The sequence below is a fragment of the Coffea arabica genome, chromosome 2c (assembly GCF_036785885.1).
Source record: "Coffea arabica cultivar ET-39 chromosome 2c, Coffea Arabica ET-39 HiFi, whole genome shotgun sequence".
Classification (NCBI taxonomy): Eukaryota; Viridiplantae; Streptophyta; class Magnoliopsida; order Gentianales; family Rubiaceae; genus Coffea; species Coffea arabica.
In genome coordinates, this window is record NC_092312.1 from 22,559,649 (window position 1) to 22,585,196 (window position 25,548).

A 25,548-nucleotide genomic window follows, 5' to 3' on the forward strand; every position below is an offset into this window, starting at 1 on the left:
CAGAGCTCAGACTGCTCAGCTGCTGACTCCAGGTTGGCCACCATAGCTAAAATTTTATCAAATAGCTTCATATCTTACCAGCATATTTAGCCAATCTTTATTCTTGTAGGGGAGAGTAGCTCTGGTTCAAAGACTCGCCTCCGCCTTGCTGATAAGTTTGATGAAGCAGAAACTACTGCCATTGATGACTTTGCAACTGCTACTGACAATTGCAGCAAAAGGACAAAATTAGGCTGAAACACCTTTATCCCCTTTTGGCTGCTGGAAATTGGATATTTTTTGCCCATTTCATCTGCACTTCTATATGCAAAACAGATATAACTATAAACCTTTTGTCTTCTGTAAATGGTAATCTATTAAACAACTTTTGCATCATCATTTAACATTGATGATTGCTTTTGTATCAGTGTTCGTGCCAGCCGTCCAAAGATGAACTGCAATCTTCAATCCTGAATAGCGGGGAGATTTTTGCAGAAATCTTTGGATTCCTTGCAAGAAACTTACTTTGTGCATCCTGTCAACTTTAAGATTTATATAATTTGAAGTGCTTTTCTATTCCTTTTCCCTTTTTTTATGCAAATATTCCATCGATTCTTTAAGCCTCCAGTTATGTATATACAGTTCCTTTGTTATTGCACCTGCCAGCTTCTTGGCTACATACACGTTATACATGCAAGTCCTATTGCTCCTATGTGTATTGATTCCTTGACTGCATATATGACAGACATGACAAACATATGTCTATTTATGAGTTCCCTTCAACCAATTAAACAGTGCAAGCCGAGGTGGATGTTAACTATATATTGTGGCCTTTTCATGCTGAATGGTCTTTTCATGTGTTGAATGGTCCCCTGCCTAATAAATACCATTGAATGGTCTTTTTTATTAATTGTTCTTTACCATCCTCTACTGCAATCAATAAATTTCTTCACTTATGATGGAAAACAGGTCTGCGCTCGGCATTAAAAACACCAGCAAAGGTGTTTGTCTGTGCTTTTAAATCTTCATAAACTGAAGCTGCCTTGCATTCGCATACTTTCTTCAATTGATGCCTTCTTTTTCTCCACTTCTTGAACCTTTCTTCTATTAGTTCAATGTCAGAAACAAGCTGCACAACAGCACCAGACCTTCATCTCGCTAATAACAATTTAACAGCTTGTTGTTTTCTTCTCAAATGCATCCATAGAGGACAGGTTCAACCTTTCTTTATGCACATCTAAATGATCTAATTTAAATGTTTACAGCAGACTTTATCAACGTTATTTATATTCTTCTTGTTATCCAGATATTTCCTTCTCAATTCGAATTATTACTTGCTCAACATCGATCCAGCACAATTAGTCTCAGAATTGGACTGCAACAATGGCCTATAATGGTCACTGACCATTCATTTGGAGATGGCTGGGATGCTTTCTGCGAACACAATAGCATTAAAAGACATGACATGCTATTACTTCGCCATATTGGGAGTCTAATATTTGACATTATTCATTTTTCTGAACTACAGACCCAGGCTTACATGCGCTGGACAGCTCCCCTGCCAAATCTTTTGCAGACAAGCTTTTCTCCTTTACAAGGTTCAAACACCATACTACCTATCATATATTCTAATATATACAATATATTACTTCTAATTCGGTTCATGCTTCGTAATTATTGTGAATAACTATTCAGGCGGTAGGCAACAGCATGTAGCTTCCTCAATGCAACCGGATCTCTATCAGAATTTATCAGCTTCTGTGTGCTTTTACCAAAATTTCCATTCAGCAACTCCGGACAGCTTGGTAAAAAAAAACCGCCCATATCTTCATTCTTTTAATCTCTTTTCAAAAAACCTTCTTCTCTTTCTGCATACATTCTAATTTAAATCAATTACTACCAGCAAATCCCGCGCTTTGTTGATCATTTCGTAAATCACGAGAGAACTCCCACGTTGCTTATCAAAACTGGATATAGAACCACTCAGATTGGTGTCAAGCATTGCCGCCTTCAACGTAATTGGAGAACTTTCGTTCGTGAACACCAACTGCAACATAATGAAGTCCTTGTGTTTATTCCGGAATCAGAAACTGTCTTCACGATTTTAATCTTTGATGATACCGGTGTTGAAAAAATTTTCCCATGGTATCACACATTTAATATTTATTCGGATGTCTAGAAATCCAACTTCAATATATGATGTACTCTGCTTATCATTAATTAAATAAAAACAATTTGCCATTTCCCATCAACTACAAGATTTACTTTCGTTAATCGGTCAATGACAATATAAAAAATATATATATTCTTATGCCTCATTTTTTTAAAAAACAATTATACCCCATGTCTTCTTCCTGTGAAAAAATAAATTATTTAAGCAACAGTAATGACAACATAAAAAAAAAATCCTTCGCCTATTTTTACTATTATGCATTACCAAAGTAGTCACATATTGCAGACTCATCAATCTTAACAAATAAAACATACAATTTATTGGCTTTTGAATATTTTGTAACTCTTGTTATATTACCGCCAGTAAATTACGATTAAAGTGGGCATTACTGGGCATAATACATTCCTCCACCGCGCAACGCGCAGTGATTCCCCTCCTAGTTCTTTTTAAACGAGCCAGGTGTGCAATTTCAAGGAGGTAGATGTGGAATGTACATCAATTAGCAGTGTGACAATTGTCTCATCACAATTTGCTTTTTACAAAAGCCCTCAAGATATTTTGACGGCCCTCGAGATACTAAGCCCTTGTTTGGATTGCTTGTTTCCGTCGGAAAATATTGTCGTTTTCCGTAATCACATTTTCCTATCACCTTTTTTCCTCACATATATTAAATCGCTACAATAATTTTTTCATGAAAAATGACGGAAAATGCAATCCAAACACAACCTAAATTTTGCTTAGTGATTAACATGTGTATCACATGATTAAGTTGTATTTTCTAGTTGGAGGAAGTATTCGGTCAGTTTAGATAATTTATGCTGAATTGTGTCCAACTGAGATTGAAATGGAAAAAAAAAAATATATCTCATCAGTTGCGTCAGCCTCCAAATCCTTTTGATTCACAGTAGATTATTTGTCAAATTTTATTTATTTGTATCATCAACATATTTTTTTAATTCATATATATTACATAAAAATAGCGTTGTAGTATTTTTTAGAAAATCATCCCAAATATTTATTTCGGTAAATAGAACATGCCCGATGCTCATCTGAGCTTTGCTGAAAGCAAATGCCTTGATACACCGCGCCTTAGGGAAAAAGAGAAAAACAAAAAAAAAGTGAAATTGTTAATGGACAAAAGGTGCACATGACTTCAATTAACTAAACAAGTTAATCAATCCATTTGTTCAAGATTTTGCGTCATTCATCTTATTCCCATAAAACTATACTTTTTAATAATCTCACCCTTCGTAACATCACTAATCTCCCATAAAACACCCTTGGTCATTTGGAAGCTATCGATGGCACATTTTGTCACATCTACCTAAAAAAGGAGAGCAGTGTAATTTTCTATATTATAGGGCATTAAAATGTAATTATTAGAAACTTTGAGGCAGCTTTTTGATATGATCCCTTTTTTTTTTTTTTAAGGAAAAGAGATAGACAATAATAAAGATTAAGCAATTACAAGACGGGGCAAGAAGAGACCCTACAATTAGCATCCAAAAGACTAATTGAGGGCACATGGGGGGTACTGCTAAGTTCTTCTCCCATTACACCGCACATAGTACGGTGTCGTGAGACGCGAATTCGAGCCAGGCTGGGCTCGTTCTTTTCTTCTTCAATGAGATAGGCGCACATGTACATTAATCAGCAGTTTGATAACTGTCTCGTCACAATGGGCTTTTCACTTTAGGCCACAGAATAAGTAGATCTTATTTTGAGAGCCCACGAGGATACTCATCTCGCTTAGTGATTAACGTCTGTATTTTCTAGTTGAAGCAAGAAACTGGTCAGTTTAGATAATTTATGCCCAACTATTTCCAACTGAGATTGAGATGGAAAAAGATATCTCATCAGTTGCGTCAACCTCCAAATACTTTTGATTGGTGGTAGATTATTTTCCAAACTTTATTTAATTGCATTATGAACATATTTTCTGACTACCCTTTTATTTCACACATATATATATATATATATATCTCATTAAAACAGTATTAATGGATAATTTACTATCCAAACACAATTCATATTTTTTTTTTCAATAAATAGAAAATGCACAATGCTTATCTGAGCTTTGCCGAAAGCAAATGCCCTGATGCACCGCTCTTCAGGGAGAGAAAAAAAAACAGAAGAAATTGTTAATGGACAAAAGGTGCACGACTTCTAGTAAATAAACAAGGTAATCAATCCATTTATTCCATCCATCTTGTTCGGATTGATTTCCAGTTGCATGGTCAGAATTTTAAAAATCGATGCGTCTGGTGTTTTAGACGCCACAATAGGCCTTCAGTGGATTTTGAGCTTTCCGACCCTCATCTGTGCTTGTGAATCGTAGAAAACCAAAATTGTCGAATGGCTTATATAACAAGGGGTGTTCATCGTCAACCAGCTCCGTTGGTGCCTCTACCAATTTCTTGCAATAGGCAAACTGTGCAATCGAATACCTTCCTTTTCCCTTCATAGTTACTCTATGAAATGGGGAGTGCGCTCTACCGTTGCTCCACACCTGCATTTCATAAATGTATACAATCAAAATGTATCCACTATAGATGTCAGTATTTACAACAAAAATACCGAAAGTTAATGGCACAAATGCCATGCCAACATTAGGTAGGAAACATCTGTGAGGCCATTATTGAATCAAGTTTTCTAATTGAACAAGATTGCAATGTTGTAACTAAGTTTAATATGATTCAGGCTTGCAGATTTAATGACAAAAAAAAAAAAAATATCTCACCGAGAATGCGTCTCCAGCCATGATTACTACGGAGGAAGGAGGAAAATCAACAGGAATCCAGCTTCCATTCTTCAACTGAACTTCTAAACCATCGGCATCACTCTGTTGAAGTATGGTTATGAAGTTCTTGTCGGTATGAGGAAGAACACCGACATTCGTCTCATTCTGTTCAGGTACTCTGTACTTTGTGAATCTAACAATATAAGTCACTGATCCCACATGAGATTCGTGGTACTTCTCCACTCCATAACTTTCAAACACCAATTTGCTCACCATTTTATCTAATTCTGCTGCTTGATTTGCATAGCAGTGCAACAGTTCACTAGTCATGGCAGGGCATATTCAAAGGGGAAAAAAAAAGGTAAGCATTTCGGATATGAATAATGCATAGTAACAATAAACTATTAGAAGAATTACATATTAATGGAAACAAGTTTACCAGAAATGGTTATTTTTGGAGGGCCACATCTGATTTGTGAACTTCTGGACTGCTTCAAGATTTATTTCATCTTCAATGCTTGTGCTTTCGTAGAGGGGCAGGTAGGGATTTGGCCCATAATAACCAAAAAGGGGAGTTTGAGAAGTGTTTTGGACTTTAATCTCCAACGGGAGGTTAAACAAATCTTGCAGCTCAGAGAATATGGAATCACTAACCTCTGAAGGATACTTATCATGAACAGCTATGAAACAGCCATACTCTTCAAATGCCCGTGTGACTGTGTTTCGCGCTTCAGTCCAAGAATCTTTTCCAGATCTTAGGATTTCCTCCGTCAAATTTATGACCGGAAGCCTGATATTTGAAGCGGAATCCATGGTTTTACGCAGCCTCTTTCCTCACACGCACTTCCCTGTCGTTCAATTTAGCTCGATCAATTAACAATAAGGGCTAGCCATTGCTGGTATTTGAAGAGCCAATAGGTTAAACAATTCAGATTAGGTGTTGGGTTAAACAATTCATGCTTAGGTGTTGCGAGAACCGCTAAGTTCTTTTCCAATTACACAGTAATACACGGTACAATTTCAACGAGGTAGGTGTGGAGGGAGAAGGGCAGGAACGGTTGCAGGTAGCAACTGCTCCGGGTAGGGGAGGATAAAAAAACCCGTCGGTCCAAAAAATGATGAAATCAATCCGATTCGATCCGAAAAATAGGATATTCGATCCGATTTTTCTTAGCGGGACAGATGAGGGTCGGGTACCCACAAAAATCGGGTACGGATACGGATTATAAAAATAAAAACTCGCAGGGTATATTTTACAAATATTAAAAAATTAGGGATTGTAATTTTTAATTCTAAGTGCAAGTGAAGTGGCTCACAGCCTTATATTCTAATCCTATATTTCCACCTCTTCTCATCTTGTTTGAAGAAAGCGAATATTCTCAGTGAAATATGAACCAAATGAACAAAATGAAAAACAACTCTGTTATAAAAATTGTTTATCCCTTTCAACCTTTTTATTTTTATTCTACCTCCATCAATCTTTCCTACAAATTTTGCATCAATTCAATCAAAGATTTGTGTTTGGAGTTTCAATTTTCTGTTTGCTAGATAATTAAAACATTTGTGTGTTTCATTTATTTATTTATTCGATTTATTTTATTGCAATTATGTCTCTTAAATTTGTCACTTTTATTTAGTGTAAGAAATTTATTTTTCTTTTTCATCACCTTTAATACCATAAGGTCTATTCCAAGGATGTAAAGAAGTTGGGAAAGATTTTTTAAGATTATTTTGGTTATATTTTTCCCAAAAATAATTAATTCTATTCAATTCTTTTCCAAACTTGATTTCACAATCGACTTATTTGGGATGCAATCTTGTACCATAACATCCTTAAGGAAGTTGGGGAAGTTGCCAAATACTTATTATCCTTGTGTTTGTTGTGTTGTAGAAGGATGAACTGTGTGAGAATAGTGATGTACTCAAAATTATTATGAAACTTCGTTTTGTCCATTAATTCTAATATGTACTAAATTTATGAGATCGATTTGATTGTTGGATGAAATGTGTGAGAATGGTAATGTATGGATTTTAATTACAATATCTCTACCAATATTAATTGGAAAAGCATGTTTTTTTTTTATTGAAAAACATGTTGATATTAAGTGGAAAATAATTTTTTTTATTGAAAATTAGTTTTTTAGAGGCGGGTATCCTATGACTCGTCCCTTTTTTTCGGGTACCTGAAAACAATAGGAGTGGGTTAGGGTCGCAAAATGGCTGATCCGATATATTATGATCGGATCAGCCAAATCATGTTAGGGGCGGGTACCTGACCTGTGTCCAACCCTAGTTCTTGGCAATTTACGGTCAAGATTTGGCCAAAAAAAAAATGTAAAGTAAAGCAAAAAGGGGATAGCTGCCAATCTAGTTTTGCCCTCCAACTGTTAAGCATATCCCTTTGCACCCTCAAACTTGCAAAATGGTATATCCTCACCCTTTTGGCTAGAAATAATTTTAGAAACCTCTGTTGACATTTATGTTAATATCATTTAGGATATCTAAAGTTTCAAAAATATCACTAACCTCCCATAAAACTATACCTTTGTAATAATCTCACCCTCGTATTATTAAAAAATTCTTAAAATAATCAGTTAGCAAGAGAGATATATTTTTCTCCCAATTCTACCCTTTTGTATTGTCTTACATTGAATTTTCTACTAAGTTGACTATAATATAAGATTTACATGTTTTACCTAAAAATTTTCTCTTCTATAATGTTTTGCCTATATATTGTTAAAGTAGTGAAGAGAGTTTTATTAATTTTGTATCCTATGATAGTGATTAATAGCGTCATCTCACTGATATAGGAGTTAAGTGATATTTTAAAAATTTCAAAAGTGTCAGAGTGATATTACTACAAACCTTGGGAGAGGTTTCTGACATTATCTCTAGCCAAAAGTGTAAAAAATATACCCATTTTACAAGTTTGGGGAATATGTGTGTGTACTTGATAATTGGAGGTTAAAGGTTGATCAACTATATATTTTGAGAGCCATTCAGACTTTTTGCCTAATTTAATTCGATCAATGTCTTCAATGCACTCTCGTAACTCATATCAAAGTATAAATAACTCATCATAATTTTTTATTGTAAAATGAGAATTTGAGTCCAAAATTTTCACATGGAGAGATAGGTTGAATTGTACAGGGAAGAGCGCATAAGTGAGGCTCTTGCTTGTAATTTAGGCCCTGTTCAGGCTGTAATCTGTTTCTTGCACCCTACCAATAAACATTGAATTTCTTTCTTTTGCCAGAAAGAAAATTGATTTATTTATTACTTCTCGGCAGAAAACAGATAGTGCATTACAATAAATTATTTCATAGAATAATCCATAACATCTTCTAGAAAGCTACTCCATAACATCTTCTAGAAAAAGTGGGCACAAAAGGGGAGAAGTATATACATCGACGGAACAGAAGACAAAAGCGTTTCATCCATCTCGACAAACATGTCTACACAACGGTTGCGAATGGATGAGAAATGACAGCCCATTATTGCACAAAAGGACTGCAGTCTTGCGATCATTAAAAATCGTGTTTTAGATGCCACAGTAGGCCTTCAGTGGATTTTGAGTTTTCCGACCCTCATCTGTGCTTATGAATCCGAGAAAACCAAGATTGTCGAATGGCTTATATAATAAGGGGTGTTCATCGTCAACCAGCTCCGTTGGTGCCTCTACCAATTTCTTGCAATAGGCAAACTGTGCAATCGAATACCTTCCTTTTCCCTTCACAGTTACTCTATGAAATGGGGAATGCACTCTACCGTTGCTCCACACCTGCATTTCAAAAATGTATACAATGTATTAATATCCACTAGAGATGTCAGTATTTACAACAAAAATACCTAAAGTTAATGGCACAAATGCCATGCCAACATTCTAGATGATTTAGGTAGAAAACATCTGTGCGGCTTTTTTCCAACTTAGATAATGTATGGCGAAGCCATTATTGAATCCAGTTTTCTAATTGAGCCAGATTGCAATGTTGTAACTAAGTTTGATATGATTCAGGCTTGCAGATTTAGTGAAAAAAAGAAAATATCTCACCGAGAATGCATCTCCAGCCATGATTACTACGGAGAAAGGAGGAAAGTCAACAGGAATCCAGCTTCCATTCTTCAACTGAACTTCTAAACCATCAACTTCATTCTGTTGAAGTATGGTTATGAAGTTCTTGTCAGTATGAGGACGAACACCGAGATTAGTCTCATTCTGTTCGGGTGCTCTGTACTTTGCTAATCTAAGAAAATAAGTCACTGATCCCACATGAGATTCGTGGTACTTCTCCACACCGTAACTTTCAAACACCAATTTGCTCACCATTTTATCTAATTCTGCTACTTGATTTGCATAGCAGTGCAACAGTTCACTAGTCATGGAAACAGGATATTCAAAAAAAAAAAAAAAAAAAAAAAGCACTTCGGATATGAATAATGAATAGCATATTAATGGAAAAAGGTTTACCAGAAATGGTTATTTTTGGAGGGCCACATCTGATTTGTGAACTTCTGGACTGCTTCAAGATTTATTGCATCTTCAATGCTCGTGCTTTCGTAGAGGGGCAGGTAGGGATTTGGCCCATAATAACCAAAGAGGGGAGTTTGAGAAGTGTTTTGGACTTTAATCTCCAACGGGAGGTGAAACAAATCTTGCAGCTCAGAGAATATGGAATCACTAACCTCTGAAGGATACTTATCATGAACAGCTATGAAACAGCCATACTCTTCAAATGCCCGTGTGACTGTGTTTCGCGCTTCGGTCCAAGAATCTTTTCCAGATCGTAGGATTTCTTCCGTCAAATTTATGACGGGAAGCCTGATATTTGACACGGAATCCATGGTTTTATGCAGCCTCTTTCCTTATACGCACTCCCCCTTAATTAGCTCAATTTAGCTTGAACAGTTAACAATGACGGCTAGCCAGCGCTGGTATTTAAAGAGCCAAGAAAGAAGATAAAACAGTGGGCAGCCAATAAAATAAATTAGAAAAACTTCGCCTAAGGTTTAACCAATTTTGCATTTTACCCCCTAATGTTATATTTTTCTTACTTTATCTCCAAAACCAATAGTTAAATATTTTTTAATAAAAATATCAAAAAGACATGTACATCCCTTGAGGTTAACTCCAATATATGTCCTCAAGGTATAATGCATTTTGCACTTTTCACTCAAATATCAATTTTTTTTAATTTATCTATTTGTCCTTAAAATCACTCAAGACATATAATATTTAAAATTATCAATATTTCTAACATAATAATAAAATAAGACTTTTGCGGTTCCAATATAAGACTTTTGCGGTTGCGGCTGGACCGCCGCATTCTACATCCTTCGCGCAGCCAAACGGGAATAAATTTGCCACGTCGGGTCACATTCCCAACCATGGTCTACACGTGTAGCAAAAATAGTCACAACCACACTCCCAGACCCGTACCAATAATGCCTCAATAAGTACACAAAATTAACCGGCGCCGCACTAATAAATACACAAAATAAACTGCCTCAATAATTTTGTAACTTCCATTCGTGAGAGTTTTGTAACCAGTTGCCAATTTAGTTGCTGGTGGCTGGTTACTGTACTAATTATCACAATAGTAAAGGTTTGTTGAATGTTCTTAATTTGTGTTATAGTTTGACATCTTACTTTTTTCGTTCATGGAATTACTATATGAATGGGACATAAATAACATTTGCAGCTAGTGAAATTCATTATGGTATATGCCTGTGATTGTTTTTGTAAAGTGAAGTGGGAATATATTGATCAAGCTGGTTGACGGCATTTGAATTTGATCAAGTGAAGTGGGGATATATTAATCTGCTAATTAGATTTTGACCCTCGATTTGAAGATTTTTTGAGGAAGGAATAAGAGTACCTACTAGTTCCTTCCCTAGAAGAAGGGCCAAAACCATCATCTCATGATCGCTTTCAAAGCAGCAAGTGGGGAACGGCATCCCGTCTGGAGACGGCATCGACCACCACATTGCGTGAAAGATTCAGAACATTTACACATACCACCGACGACTTTGACAATAAGAAAGGCCCTCTTTGTCAATGCATAATGACGTTGCTTGCCGTTGCGAAATTCGTAGGAGGGCTATCCAGTGGCTGTGGACCTCGAAATATGCGCTGTGTGAGGATGGGATTTGACAATTTGCAGGAGTTCTATGCTGGTACAGATCAGGGAGAACGAGAGGAAGTGATAATGGTGGCGTTTGCGGTGGTTCCTGACTGCAGAAGAGAGGGTGGTGGCGTCAGCCCTGCCGAAGCGAAGATGTAATGTCAACGGATTGGGTTTGGGTAGGCCTGTCAACGGGTCGGGTCTAGACCCGGATCCGGAGCGGATCCGTGAAATTATTGTGGGTATGGGTAGGGATTTAATTCCGTTTTCCGGATCCGGATCCGGATCCGTTTTGTCAAACAAAAAAACGGGTCGGATACGGAATATAGTATTCCGGCCCGTATTATACCCGGATCCGGATATAAATGAATTAATAATTTTAAATATATATATTTATCAATATAATTTGATTAGAGTGATGTATTTTAATAAAGTTAATTTGATTTCTTTTCTTATTTGGTTTTTTCTTTGCATTAGTTAAAAATTAGTTTACAAATATATTTTTTTTCATTTTTATTAGAAATTATAAATTTTGCTAAATTTGTTCGGGTAGACCCGGATCCGGATCCGGGACCCGCCGGACCCGCCGGATCCGGATCCGGAACATAGAATAAAAGACCCGTCGGGTAAACGGGTCGGGTCCGGGTCCGGCATAGTAATTCGGGTCCGGGTCCGGAATAATGAATTCCGGCCCGGACCCGACCCGTTGACAGCCCTAGGTTTGGGGATCGCTTAGCTATACTTGTATGGGATTTGACCCGAATACCCGAAGACTCTTGAACTTATTCTTTCGAATCTAGGGGCCTGTTAGAAATAGAGTTTTTTATCAAGTTTTTTAGTTACTAGTTTTTTAATAACTTTAGCTATAAGAATTCAAAAAAATTTATCAAGTTTTTTAACCTACACACTTCAAAATATCTAATACACAAAAAACTTTTTCTTTTCTTCTTCTTTCTCCTCCACCCCGATCCACCACACCTTCATCGCCGGTTACCACCTCCGCTGCTGCTTCCGGTGCCGACCTTCCTTTTTTTTTTTCCTTTCTCCCTCTCCCCCTTCCCCTCTCCATTTGACCGATCTGCAACCTCTCTCTTTTTTTTTTTTTTCTCTCCCTCTCCCTCTCTTTCCCTCCCCTCTCCCCTCTCCTCCCCCTCCCCTCCCTGGCCACCCTCCCCCTTCCTCTAGCTGCAATCTAGTTGCCAGACCGCATCTGCGATCTAGTCACGCGACTACATTGGGCAAAGGGGCATGGGGAAGGGGAGGAGAGTAGGAAATGGGAGGAGAGGGGGAGAGAAAAAAAAATAAAAATAAAAGAAAAAACCATGGCTGCTGGTTCTCTGCCTTCGGGAGGGAGAGGGGGAGGGTGAAGGGGAGTAGAGGGGGAGAGGAAGAAGAGGGGAAGAGAAAAAGAAAAAAAATGGGTAAGACCGTTGCTAGTTCTTCAACACTAGAGGCTGAGATGGCGGGGGAGGGGGAAGGAAGAAGAAGAGAGGAAAGAAAAGAAAAAGGAAAGAAAGAAAAAGAAAAAGAAAGTAAAGAAAAAAAAAATTATGGACCATCTTCTGGTTCTTCAATGTTGGAGATAGAGGTGACAGGGGAGGGGAGGGGGAGGGGGAAGGAAGAAAAAGAAGAAGAAGAGAGGAAAGAAAAGAAAAAGGAAAGAAAGAAAAAGAAAAAGAAAGAGAAAAAAAAAGAAAAGGAATAAAAACTTTTTCATCTTAAAAAATTTTTTCAAAAACTTCTACAGTGCACTACAGTAAAGTTTAAACAAACTTCCAAAAAAGTTCCAAATGGAGCACAGGTTTGATTGGGTTTGACTACAAGTTGGATATCTCCGGCCAAAAATTTTAGGCAAAGAAATGAAGAAAAAATCTCTCTAAACAAATATTAATTGCACACCACAAATTCCAATTAAAAATCACAATTTACTTTAGGTAATTATTCTAATGCCTACAAATTACAATTTCTAAAAAAATCCAAACAAATATTAAATACTCAAATACATAATCAAAATAATTACTTATTCAAATACGTTTGAGTCAAATTTGAGTCGAAACTTAATATTCCATATTCGATAAATTTTTAGATTAGCATAAATGGGTCCAGATCGGATCCAAGTAAATGAAATTATATCTATATCCATATTCGGAAAAATATCATCATATTTCCCCAATATGACAAATTTACCCCTGCTTGATTGTTCATAAGATGTAGGGATAATTTTAGAAATCTCTCCTAATGTTTTGCATAATATCACACAACGTCCCTTAAGTTTTTAAAATCTCATATATCTCTCTTGGATTGACATTTTTTGTAACATTTTAACCCCTTTGGAGAAAATGAGAGAAAGATAAAACTTTTATTCCAATACTACCTTTGTGTTATCCTACTTATGAAGCTTACACGAACAATAAAAAAATATGGTTAAAAAATACAAAAAAAGGAAAATATGAGAGGTTATAAATGCAATAATGAGTAATTTTATAGATATACAACAACTATTATATAATATAATGCATGATGTTCAACAAAATAAAGGATATTTCTAAATATATATTTGGCCATTAGATCATTTTTTTGATTATTTTTAAATTCTGACTTATTTAAAATTTTTTTTAGAAGTAGGATTTATATTACAAACTATGCATATTAGGAGATTATTTTAGTTTTCAGCACAACTTAAACTATATCATGTATTAAAATATATCTCCTAAAAAATTTTTTGACTCCTTATAACTATCCATGATATTTTTCAAGGTGTTAATTACTTACTAAAAATTTTCGTAAGTAATTAAATTTGAATAAATTTAATTTATCCACGTCCTTTGTTGTTCCACTATGACCTCGATATAGAAAAATACAGATAATTATTAGATAGCGATTTATTTTTTTAATCTACATTTTTAGTTTAAAAATTTTATTTTGTTTTGACTTTTGGTTAAATCCTAAGGGTATAAAAGAGCGAACGAGGAAATGAACAGTGAATTCGGCCCCTCATTGGCACCTTGAGTGTGTGGGCTTTTTGGTCATTTTGCAGTGATTTCCAAAGAGTAAAGCGGTGCCACTGGAGACATTTGTGGCTAGAATTTGTTTGTGGACTGTATACTGACCATTATATCCTTAGGTACCAATTTTGCCCCCGAGTGACTAATTGGTTATCAAAGCCAAGGCTGGCTTTTTTGTCTGATCGCCCAGCTTCTTGAATTGTCTTCACAGAGCAGACGGCGTGCTGCGCTTTTTTCAATGCAGTGGCTTCCTATTGCGTGGTTTTGTATGCTACATTTCATCGACTTGCCCTTTTCATTAGGACCACCAAGAACATTCATTCATATCTATACAATATATAAGAGGTACTTTTGCCTTACTGTTCAAGGCCAGTTTCATCTGCTCTTCCAAGGCCTTACCCGTCATTTTGCCCTCCATCTGGTGTTGCTTGTATATTTTCTCCTCCTCTTACGGAGGACAATTTTCTGTGTAAGAAGTGGAGATTTTTTACCTTCATATTACACTTTTGCCCTTGGTCTACTTATTGTTCCTTTGTTTACCCTCAATAAATTTTTTTTTTAGGGAAAAGAGTCCCAATGGCCCTCTAACTTTTACTCAGGTAAAGTTTTGGCCCTCCAACAATTAAAGAAACGGTTTTGACCCTCGATCTAACAAAATGGCATATTCGTGGCCCTTCTGTCAAATCCAGCAGTTAACTATGACGGGAAGCTTCATCTCATGAGATGCGCGCACAAATATGAAGGGCACTATAGTCTCTTAAGGATGGTTGACCAAACAAAGAGAGAGTAAAAAGGTAGCTTCTTCTCTTACCTTAAGTTAGAGCAACAAAGTCTGCAGCAATTCAAAGTTGGAGCTGAAAATGCGAAGAATGAGAAGTTCCCCTCTACCGGTGTGCAGATGTGAGAAAGAGACTAAAGTGATTACTTCATGGACTTCAAAAAATCCTGGACGAAGGTTTGCTGTGTGCGCTGAAGGTTGCTGCAGATATTGGGCATGGATCGATGAGGAGATGTGCCGACGGGCTACAGAAATTATACCTGGCCTTCTTCGAAAGATTAATGCAACTAAAAAGGACAGAGATGAATATGAAGAAATAGCAAGAAGAAATGAAAGAAAGGTAACAAAATTGAAGGAAAAAGTTAAAGAATTGGAGAAAGACATTCGCAGCAAAAAATGGGTTAATAAGTTGCTAGGGAAATTGTTTTTTTTAACATGGATATTGATTTTTTTAATTTTGATGAGTTGGGGCCAAAAAAGGGAAACCTTGTCAGTTTTCGACAAATACAAGGTGCTTGCAAACACCTGGCCCTTACCAAGTTGAAGTTTGCAGGGGAAGAAGATGATCCAAATTGTTCCTTTTAATGTAAATTTTTTATTTGTAGTTGTATGATGTATCCGCAAACCTTGTAATCAAATCTGTGTTTGTGCTGGTTCTAATGAAATATCTGCTCATCTCTTTTTATTAAATAAAAGTGCTGAAGTTCATTTGTTCGACTCAATGAATTGGTTTGGTATTGTGCTTAGAAAGAAGGCATAATAATGGTGTAAGAAGGAGTACATAAAGCCCTAATGTATACATCATATTAATCACTTGTCAATGAGTATCAAAAGGAACTGCTATAATACAAAGCAGAATCAGCATGTTACCAACAAGCAACTGCTAGACAAAAAAAACAGAGAAGAACTGCTAGACACAAAATGAATTGTCATCATCAGTTTACACAGGATAAGACAAAAAGAGTTTGTCAAACAGAAATAAGTCTATCATGGCTGAGTTCCTCTTCCAGTGGCTGTTCCTCTCATTTCTCTTTCACCTTGTCTTCCTCTTCCTCTTCCTCTTGCTCTGCCTCTTCCACTTCATCTCCCCCTCCAGTTTCCAACTGTGAATGGGGGTTCTTTACCCAAATAAGCATAGTTCGCATTGATAGCTCATTTTTCGGCATCAGTAAGTAGTTTTGTAGCTGAGTTTTTTCTTCGCTGCGAATGATGATGATGTTGGCTCTGTTGCGGATGTTGCTGTCCAATTTCATCGTTAGCCTGTTGCATTTGTTGTTGCACATTTTGAGAAGACTGACCTGGTTCCTTATTCTTATCAAAATTGTACATGACACAAATAAGTACATGACGGATGTAAAATAGTGAAAAATTAATAGCAATTGCATGCACTTACTGTCCTCTCTTTTTCTACTGATTGCTGCCTCTGCTGATTACTCGGTTGAGCTTCGGATGACTGGTTAGAACCTTGTTGTGCTTCTTCATTGGAAGGCTTCTTGCACGTAGCTGCATTATGACCAACCTCACCGCATTTTCTACAATGAATAACAACTCTCCTCCTCAACCTTCTACCATGATCTCTCCCCTTAGTCACATCCCTTCTTCTAGCCTTTTTAGGCCTACCAGGTTGAATAACTGGTATTGGTGGATCCAACACAGGCATGGTGGATGAGGGCCAATGATCCTCACCACTAATTGGCTGCAAAACATTCTCATAAATCTGGAAGAAGAGGCCTCTGCTATAAGAACGATCCAGATAAAAGTAAGGATCCTCTTCTCGCATGAAGATAGCAGCAATTGCATGACAGCAGGGAATTCCACTAACCTCTCATAATCTGCAAGTACAATATTTTTTTTGCATATCTACTGCAAACTGGGCCCCTCTTGGACCTTTGACTTGATAGCCATGCAGTGCATTCCAAATGGGCATCCACTGACTTGAATCCTTGACTCTAGTCTGAACAATCTCATCTCATTAATTAAAGGTCCAGTGGAGCCCTTGCATTTCTCCATTGCAGCACGTCTTCTTTGGATCCTCTCCATAAGATATTCCCTTATAATTTCCAACATTGTGATGATAGGTTGGTCCCTTGCATCTTTAATGTGGGCATTGAAGGACTCGCATAGGTTATTCACTATCATATCACTCTTGACGTGAGTTGGAAAATATGCTTTGCACCAATGTCGAGGATGAGGAGTTTTCTTGACCCATTCATATGCATCCTTATCAAAAGCTTGAAGTTCTTCCATAGCTTTGTCATACATTTCCACTGTTGTGCAACATGCTATGTTCCATATCCTGTCTTTAAGAGCCAAACCAGGATGCTTTTTCTTGAAATTGCGATATATATGTTGGACACAGTACCTGTTTTTACAAAGTTATTTAAGTCATTGTTAAACAATTGCAAAACTTCAGTGGAAAAAAAACTTGATAAAAATTTCTTAGTTTTAAAGGAAAACAAAATACCTGTGCTCACATCCAGGCAGAACTTCACTAAGTGCCCTGTCTAGCCCCTAAAATGAAATCATGATATAGACCGTTAGTTTCTACCATCATTTGAATCAAATGTTGAATTTCAAAGTTTTATATCATACCTTTTGCTGATCTGATATAAAGGTATAGTGGCACTGATTTTCGATTTCCAAGTCCTCACTTAAATATTTGAGAAACCAAGTCCACTGCTCAGTTGCTTCTCTCTCCACAACAGCCCAGGCAATAGGCCACCATCCATTATTCGGGTCTGCAGCAATGGTAGTTAGTAACTGTCCTCTATAAACCCCCTTTAGATGGCAACCATCTTGGCCTATTATTGGCCTACAGCCATTCTTGAATCCCTTCTTCAATGGGTCTAAACAGCAGTATAACCTCATGAATTTAGGATTACCCCCTGATCCTCTAAATGGAGTAAACATTATCTCCATTGTACTCCCTTCATGTGTCTTCTTTATCTCAGTACAATACTTCCAAAGTTTCTTATATTGTGCTTCGGCCGACCCCTGTATCATTTTCAGAGCCAATTTTCTCGCATTAGAAGCCACCCATTTAGAAATTTGGGTTTGGTACTCCTCATGCACTGTTTGCCTAATCTCCCGAGTTGGCATGTGAGTATTGGATCTAATTCTCTCCATATATCTATTTGACAACCAATTGGCCTTCAAATTTTTGTTTTTTCAGGCATGATTACAGTTTTCATGCTTGTCATACATTGTCTTCACCACCAAATCTGTTGTGCCAAGTGCCTTTTCAACTGATGCAAACACATACCACGGACATGGATCTTTACACTTGACTCTCACCCTCTTTGGTTCATTCTTCTTTGTGTACACTGGTTTTCCCATCTTAATTCCATATTCTTGGATAGCAGCTTTGAATTGGGCTCTTGATTCGAATTTCAAACCCAAGAAAAATCCTAAATTTTTCCCAAGAAAAATCTTTATACCTGCCAGCATACTGCTCAGGTTCTTCATCTTCCTCTGATGAACCAACATCACTTCTTAGATGATCTGGGATTGTATCTTCTGCCAATGCATCTGCTTCAGGTGTAGAATCTCTCTGCTGCTGCTGTTTTGTTTTTCTTCTTTGCCTTACTTGTTTTTTTTTCTGTTGTGCTTGTTGTTGTTCTGAGGACTGTTGTGTTTCAGGTTGTTGAGTAGTAGCCTGCTCAGTTGCAGCCTGCTCAGTTGCTTCTTCTTCATGCTGTGAAGGTCTTCCACTTTGCACCTCTTCTAATGTGCTTCTACACTGAGTTGGCTGCAATGTCAAATCACCAAGAAGATCCTCATCTCTACAGTATTCTACATCACCACTGAATCTGTCACGTTCATTTTCTGATCCAGAATCTTCATCATCTCCTCCATTTCCTTTATCTTCATTAGCCTGTTCACACCTCAATCCTTCTTGTGTTGCATCTCCTCCCTGCTGTGAAGGTCCTTCAATTGAAGAACCTACATGCTGCTGCTCAGGTTGTTGCTCAGGTTGTTGCTCAGGTTGCTGCTGCTGCTGCTCAGGTTGTTGCTCAGGTTGCTGCTCAAGTTGCTGCTCACTTAAGGACCCTTCATGTTGCTCAGTTTGCTGCTCAAGTTGATGCTCCTGTTGCTCCTCACTTGAGGACCCTTCATGTTCCTGTTGTGCATCACCATTTTGCTCACCAATGTGCTGGCTCTTTGCTGTTCTTCTACTTCGACTCTATCCTCCAGTTGACCCTCTAATGAACAGCCTCCTCTTAGGAACTAGGTGAGAAAAAGATTCTTCTACTACACTACCCTCCTCATCCAACTCTTCTATCAAAACACCACTTTTCTTCTTCTCTGCTGGTTGGATCACTATGGGAGACTTGCAACAATTAATTTCTTCAGCTGTTAGATGGTTGCAATAGACTTCCATTACCTTGTACTTATAAGTCCAACCACAAAACTTGATAATGTCATCATCGGTACATAACTCTCTTAAACCATTTCTTAGATCCTTATTTGGTTCAAGGTAGTAGTACATTATGGCAGCGTTACGATGTCCCATTTTTCCCACCATTTTATTTAGTTCAATGGTTGGCATTCTTTTGGCATTACAAACATCTACATAGTCCACCTCTCCATTAGCATACCAGACATACTGTTCCCACATAATTCTACCCCCATGATGCATCCGAATAGTAAACCATTCAGAATCAGTCTCTACAATAGCAATTAGGATAAAACAGTCAACAAAAAACAAACAGAGGCTGACAAATGAAATACTGAACTGGTCAGTATTCGAAAAAAAAAAAAAGATCCTAAACAAATAAAGTGTCCCTTTTCAGCCATTAAAATACATCACTTTCAAAATAACCTCCTTTGTCCGACATTATCAATTTACAACAAACAAAGTAGGACCACAAAGTGGACCACAAACTGGACCACTTAGCCTCCCAACATCACCATTACCCAAACATATACACAAATAAGTCCCATTACACATGCATATACTAAACAAATAAGTTCCAGCACACATTGCCCAAACATATAAACAAATCTTAAACCCAAAAGGGTTAGTAAACAACAATTTCAATTACCGTAAACAAGGTACGGATCAAAGTAGTCATCCTTCCTCCTTATTCGCCACTTCATTTCTGCCTTTACAACCCCTCTCACGCCGGCAACTACCACTTTCGCTGCAGCGTCCGAATTGAACACTCTGATTTAAGTCGCACTAGGGTTTTACAGCAAAGGGGGTGAAATTGTTTGAGGGAAAATGGTTGGTGAAACTGTTTTTACTCTATCTTGGCCAAGAGACTATAGTGCCCTTCATATTTGTGCGCGCATCTCACGAGATGAAGTTTTCTGTCATAGTTAACTGCTGGATTTGACAGAAGGGCCACGAATATGCCATTTTGTTAGATCGAGGGCCAAAACCGTTTCTTTAATTGTTAGAGGGCCAAAACTTTACCTGAGTAAGAGTTAGAGGGCCATTAGGACTCTTTTCCCTTTTTTTTATGGTGTTGTGAGTGTTATGAAATTGGGCTTTTTTGTCAATTCCTTTGACAAGATTGCTGGGTTAAATCAATTGGAGACATCTTTAAGGAGGAAAATGTAAATTGGAGACTGAGATTACTGGCACAAAAAGGTAATATTTTGTTACAGTAAAAAATTTTCCCAATCAATTTTATAACTTCAATCAATTGTCCAAATAAAATCTGTCACGGAATCAACAACCACCAGATGTGCTTAATGTCAGCAAAAGACTTGGAAAAGAAATTTTCCGCCTCCAAGTGAGGAAATTTACTCATCCTCTCGGAAATAATATAGTAACAATGTACAACATAACAGCATGCCTACCAACTGAAGGAGCACTATTGCCAGTTCCAGCAAATCAACAAGAACCCACCTGCACGCAACAACACCCCGGCCAAGTGACCAAAGACAAACTAAATCAACTTTCGACCATCACGATCACATTGTAGGGATCAACTTTTGCGGTTTTGCCTAGCTAATGTGTATAGTATGCACTTTATGCTGCCTTTGTCAAACTTAAAGCCTCATCTCCATCCACTGTATTTCTTACAGCTAGAAGAATCCTTTTGTCGAGGCTAATTAGCTCTTGCTAACTTTGATGGCCTACTGAGAATACTTACCAAAGGCCATATATAAATATATCTCATGTATGAATGCAAAAATAGAAATAATTATAAGAACATCCCTGAAAATTCCTGAAAACTCAATTCCTGAAAATCTGCGCGAAGCCAGGGCCAACTAGTAACTATTAAGTGTAAGGATAATGTCATCTTTTTTTTTTTTTTTTTGCCGAAAACGATAAACCTAATCTATCCTATACTAAGGGGAAGGAGACGGGTCTAAGGAGGTCCATGAATAAGTTGGAGGGGACTGAACCACCACCGGACCAAACGGGTGCACAGCACATCCATCTGAATATTTTGAAGACGAGCCACAGAAATGTGACATTTTTTATGGGAGGCAAGGTTCGAACCTTAAGGATAATGTCATCAATTTATGACATTCGATAGAAATACTTAGTTTTGTCAGATTGATAGGGGAGGTCAAGCGGCCGGGGCTTTGAGATATTTGACACGGAACCCATGGCATTGTGTAGCCTCTGGTATTTTCATGCTGTTGTGAGCTTGGATTCAAAGATTTGAAGATCAGTTATGTCAACCTCCAAATACTTTTGTTTGGGTAGTAGATTATTTGTCAAAATTTATTTATCTGCATCATTAATATATTTTTTAATCATCTTTTTATCTCATATATATTACATTAAAACAGTACTATAATATTCTTTTTAGAAAATTATCTCAAATAATTTACTATCCAAACACAATTATATATTTTTTTCGATAAATAGAAAGTGCATGATGCTCATTTGAGCTTTGCCGAAAGCAAATGCCTCAGGGAAAAGGAAAGAAAAAGAAAAAGAAACTGGTAATGGACAAAAGGTGCACGACTTCAATTAAATAAACAAGTTAATCAATCCATTTGTTCAAGATTTTGCACCATTCATCTTATTCCGAATTGATTTCCAGTTGCATGGTCAGAATTTTAACAAAGAAGTGGAAGTAATTGACTTAGGATTAAAGATGACTGATGTTTTCTCAAGTCTTCCTAGACACACTTAATAGGTGAAACTTATTCACTTCTTACCCACTAATGATCCTCGTGGATGCTAATATATGTTAGAGGGGAAGAGATTAACCTATTCCAAGACAAGTCCGTGGACCTCCATAAATAAGGCTTTCTAGTAATTCTTGGATATAACGTACTTATAAATAGTAGAAATGCATATTATTCTATCCTCCCTTTGCATACTTAAAACAAAGGAAAAAAAAATCGTGGCACAACAATTATTATCTTTCTTTTGTTTTGAGCTCTCTCTCTCTCTCTCTCTCTCTCTCTCTCTCTCTCTCTCTCTCTACATAATTAAGTTAACATATCCTAAATGTGTCCTATATTCTCTTTAAATTATTAAAATATATGTCTTCAAACTAAAATATTGCACTTATGATAGAAAAAAGTACGATTTTTAGCACGTACTTCACCATACTTCCTACTCTGTAATATATGATTCAAAGCTGATGATTTTTATGTTGTAAACTTAAAATACAAGCACCAGCGAATTCATATGTACAGCAAAATTTTTATAAATTAATAATCTTGGATCCATACAAATTTGATTAATTTAAAGAGGCATTAATTAATCAATAAATTAATAAATTTATTAATCTATCGAGTGTGCTTACAATTAAAAAAAAACACTCATTTAATCAACTAAAATTTTATTTTATTTTATTTTATAAAAACATAAATTATTCTATGAATAAAAGGAGTTAAAAGTCTGAGCATTATATATTAATCCATATCTATTTGATTTGTAAATACAATTTAATTGGGTAAAAAATTTGGATGGCCTTCAAATATTAAGTTGGCCAACTATTAACTACTTACCTTTGCCCCTTCAAACTTGTAAAATTGTATATCCTTACCCTTTTGGCTAGAGATAACTTTAAAAACCTCTCTTAAAGTTTATGTTAATATCATTTAGGATCTCTAAAGTTTAAAAAATATCACTAACCTCCCATAAAACTATGCCTTGTAATAATCTCACCCTCGTATTATTAAAAATTCTTAAAATAATCACTTAATAGGAGAGAGATATATTTTTCTCCGAATTCCACCATTTTGTATTGTCTTACATTGAACTTTCTACTAAGTTGACTATAATATAAGATTTACATGTTTTACCTAAAAATTTTCTCTCCTATAATGTTTTGCCTAACTATTGTTAAAGTAGTGAAGAGAGTTTTATTAATTTTGTATCCTATGATAGTGATTAATAGTCTCATCTCACTGATATAGGAGTTAAGTGATATTTTAAAATTTTCAAAAGTGTCGAGTGATATTACTACAAACCTTGGGAGAGGTTTCTGACATTATCTCTAGCCAAAAGTGTAAAAAATATACCCATTTTACAAGTTTGGGGAATATGTGTATGTACTTGATAATTGGAGGTTAAAGGTTGATCAACTATATATTTTGAGAGCCATTCAGACTTTTTGCCTAATTTAATTCGATCAATGTCTTCAATGCACTCTCGTAACTCATATCAAAGTATAAATAACTCATCATAATTTTTTATTGTAAAATGAGAATTTGAGTCCAAAATTTTTACATGGAGAGATAGGTTGAATTGTACAGCGAAGAGCGCATAAGTGAGGGTCTTGCTTGTAATTTAGGCCCTGTTCAGGCTGTAATCTGTTTCTTGCAACCTACCAATAAACATTGAATTTCTTTCTTTTGCCAGAAAGAAAATTGATTTATTTATTACTTCTCGGCAGAAAACAGATAGTGCATTACAATAAATTATTTCATAGAATAATCCATAACATCTTCTAGAAAGCTACTCCATAACATCTTCTAGAAAAAGTGGGCACAAAAGGGGAGAAGTATGTACATCGACGTAACAGAAGACAAAAGCGTTTCATTCATCTCGACAAACATGTCTACACAACGGTTGCGAATGGATGAGAAATGACAGCCCATTATTGCACAAAAGGACTGCAGTCTTGCGATCATTAAAAATCGTGTTTTAGATGCCACAGTAGGCCTTCAGTGGATTTTGAGTTTTCCGACCCTCATCTGTGCTTATGAATCCGAGAAAACCAAGATTGTCGAATGGCTTATATAATAAGGGGTGTTCATCGTCAACCAGCTCTGTTGGTGCCTCTACCAATTTCTTGCAATAGGAAAATTGTGCAATCGAATACCTTCCTTTTCCCTTCACAGTTACTCTATGAAATGGGGAATGCACTCTACCGTTGCTCCACGCCTGCATTTCAAAAATGTATACAATCAATGTATTAATATCCACCAGAGAAGTCAGTATTTACAACAAAAATACCTAAAGTTAATGGCACAAATGCCATGCCAGCATTCTAGATGATTTAGGTAGAAAACATCTGTGCGGCTTTTTTCCAACTTAGATAATGTATGGCGAAGCCATTACTGAATCCAGTTTTCTAATTGAACCAGATTGCAATGTTGTAACTAAGTTTAATATGATTCAGGCTTGCAGATTTAATGACAAAAAAAAAAGAAAATATCTCACCGAGAATGCGTCTCCAGCCATGATTACTACGGAGGAAGGAGGAAAATCAACAAGAATCCAGCTTCCATTCTTCAACTGAACTTCTAAACCATTAACTTCATTCTGTTGAAGTATGGTTATGAAGTTCTTGTCAGTATGAGGAGTAGCATTGAGATTCTGTTCGGGTACTCTGTACTTTGTGAATCTAAGAAAATAAGTCACTGATCCCACATGAGATTCGTGGTACTTCTCCACACCGTAACTTTCAAACACCAATTTGCTCACCATTTTGTCTAATTCTGCTACTTGCTTTGCATAGCAGTGTAACTGTTCACTAGTCATGGAAACAGGATACTAAAAAAAAAAAAAGGTAAGCACTTCGGATATGAATAATGAATAGTAGCAATAAACTATAAGAAGAATTGCATATTAATGGAAACAGGTTTACCAGATATGGTTATTTTTGGAGGGCCACATCTGATTTGTGAACTTCTGGACTGCTTCAAGATTTGTTGCATCTTCAATGCTCGTGCTTTCGTAGCGGGGCAGGTTCGGAAAATAACCAGAGAAGGGAATTTGAGAAGTGTTTTGGACTTTAATCTCCAACGGGAGGTCAAACAAATCTTGCAGCTCAGAGAATATGGAATCACTAACCTCTGAAGGATACTTATCATGAACAGCCATGAAACCGCCATACTCTTCAAATGCCCGCGTGACTCTGTTTCGCGCTTCAGTCCAAGAATCTTTTCCAGATCGTAGGATTTCCTCCGTTAAATTTATGACCGGAAGCCTGATATTTGACACGGAATCCATGGTTTTATGCAGCCTCTTTCCTTATACGCACTCCCCCCTAGCTCAATTTAGCTTGACCAATTAACAATGAGGGCTAGCCAGCGCTGGTATTTAAAGAGCCAAGAAAGAGGATAAAACAGTCGGCAGCCAATAAAATAAAGATAAGAGGAGAAGAGAATCCCGGGCGAGGGTCCGGCCTCAATTTTGCCTCTATCCTTGTACGCACTTCCCCGTGGCTTGACCAATTAACAATAAGGGCTAGCCAGTGCTGGTACTTTCATGCTGCTGTGAGATTGGATTCAAAGATTTGAAGGGCCAAGAGGTTAAACAATTCAGAATAGGGCAAAAAACCTGGGCGGCCATTAAACTTTTCTCAACATCATGTTTTGAC

General features: G+C 36.8%; 4 protein-coding genes and 1 long non-coding RNA gene across 5 annotated transcripts; all 5 read right to left on the minus strand.

The window, feature by feature from the left end:
- Positions 1 to 4,149: 4,149 nt before the first annotated feature.
- LOC140003677 (probable 2-oxoglutarate-dependent dioxygenase AOP1) lies at positions 4,150 to 5,870 on the minus strand. Its single transcript, XM_027250728.2, has 3 exons — positions 5,332 to 5,870; positions 4,893 to 5,214; positions 4,150 to 4,661 (listed from the first exon to the last, which is right to left on the minus strand). The coding sequence occupies exons 1-3, from the start codon at positions 5,703 to 5,705 to the stop codon at positions 4,422 to 4,424; spliced, it is 936 nt and encodes a 311-aa protein (XP_027106529.1). The 5' UTR covers positions 5,706 to 5,870; the 3' UTR covers positions 4,150 to 4,421.
- Positions 5,871 to 8,120: 2,250 nt separating this feature from the next.
- Positions 8,121 to 9,821, minus strand: LOC113726840 (probable 2-oxoglutarate-dependent dioxygenase AOP1). The gene is made up of 3 exons (XM_027250727.2): positions 9,361 to 9,821; positions 8,944 to 9,265; positions 8,121 to 8,673 (listed from the first exon to the last, which is right to left on the minus strand). The coding sequence occupies exons 1-3, from the start codon at positions 9,732 to 9,734 to the stop codon at positions 8,434 to 8,436; spliced, it is 936 nt and encodes a 311-aa protein (XP_027106528.1). The 5' UTR covers positions 9,735 to 9,821; the 3' UTR covers positions 8,121 to 8,433.
- Positions 9,822 to 16,657: 6,836 nt separating this feature from the next.
- LOC140035556 (uncharacterized) lies at positions 16,658 to 17,923 on the minus strand. The gene is made up of 3 exons (XM_072076824.1): positions 17,390 to 17,923; positions 17,262 to 17,308; positions 16,658 to 17,159 (listed from the first exon to the last, which is right to left on the minus strand). The coding sequence occupies exons 1-3, from the start codon at positions 17,921 to 17,923 to the stop codon at positions 16,658 to 16,660; spliced, it is 1,083 nt and encodes a 360-aa protein (XP_071932925.1).
- Positions 17,924 to 23,554: 5,631 nt separating this feature from the next.
- Positions 23,555 to 24,545, minus strand: LOC140035871 (uncharacterized). The gene is made up of 2 exons (XR_011839773.1): positions 24,387 to 24,545; positions 23,555 to 24,107 (listed from the first exon to the last, which is right to left on the minus strand). It is a non-coding gene; the product is annotated as an uncharacterized lncRNA (long non-coding RNA).
- Positions 24,546 to 24,809: 264 nt separating this feature from the next.
- LOC113724070 (probable 2-oxoglutarate-dependent dioxygenase AOP1.2) lies at positions 24,810 to 25,178 on the minus strand. The gene has a single exon (XM_027247013.1). It carries the CDS (start codon positions 25,176 to 25,178, stop codon positions 24,810 to 24,812), a length of 369 nt encoding a protein of 122 aa, XP_027102814.1.
- Between the last annotated feature and the right edge of the window lie 370 nt (positions 25,179 to 25,548).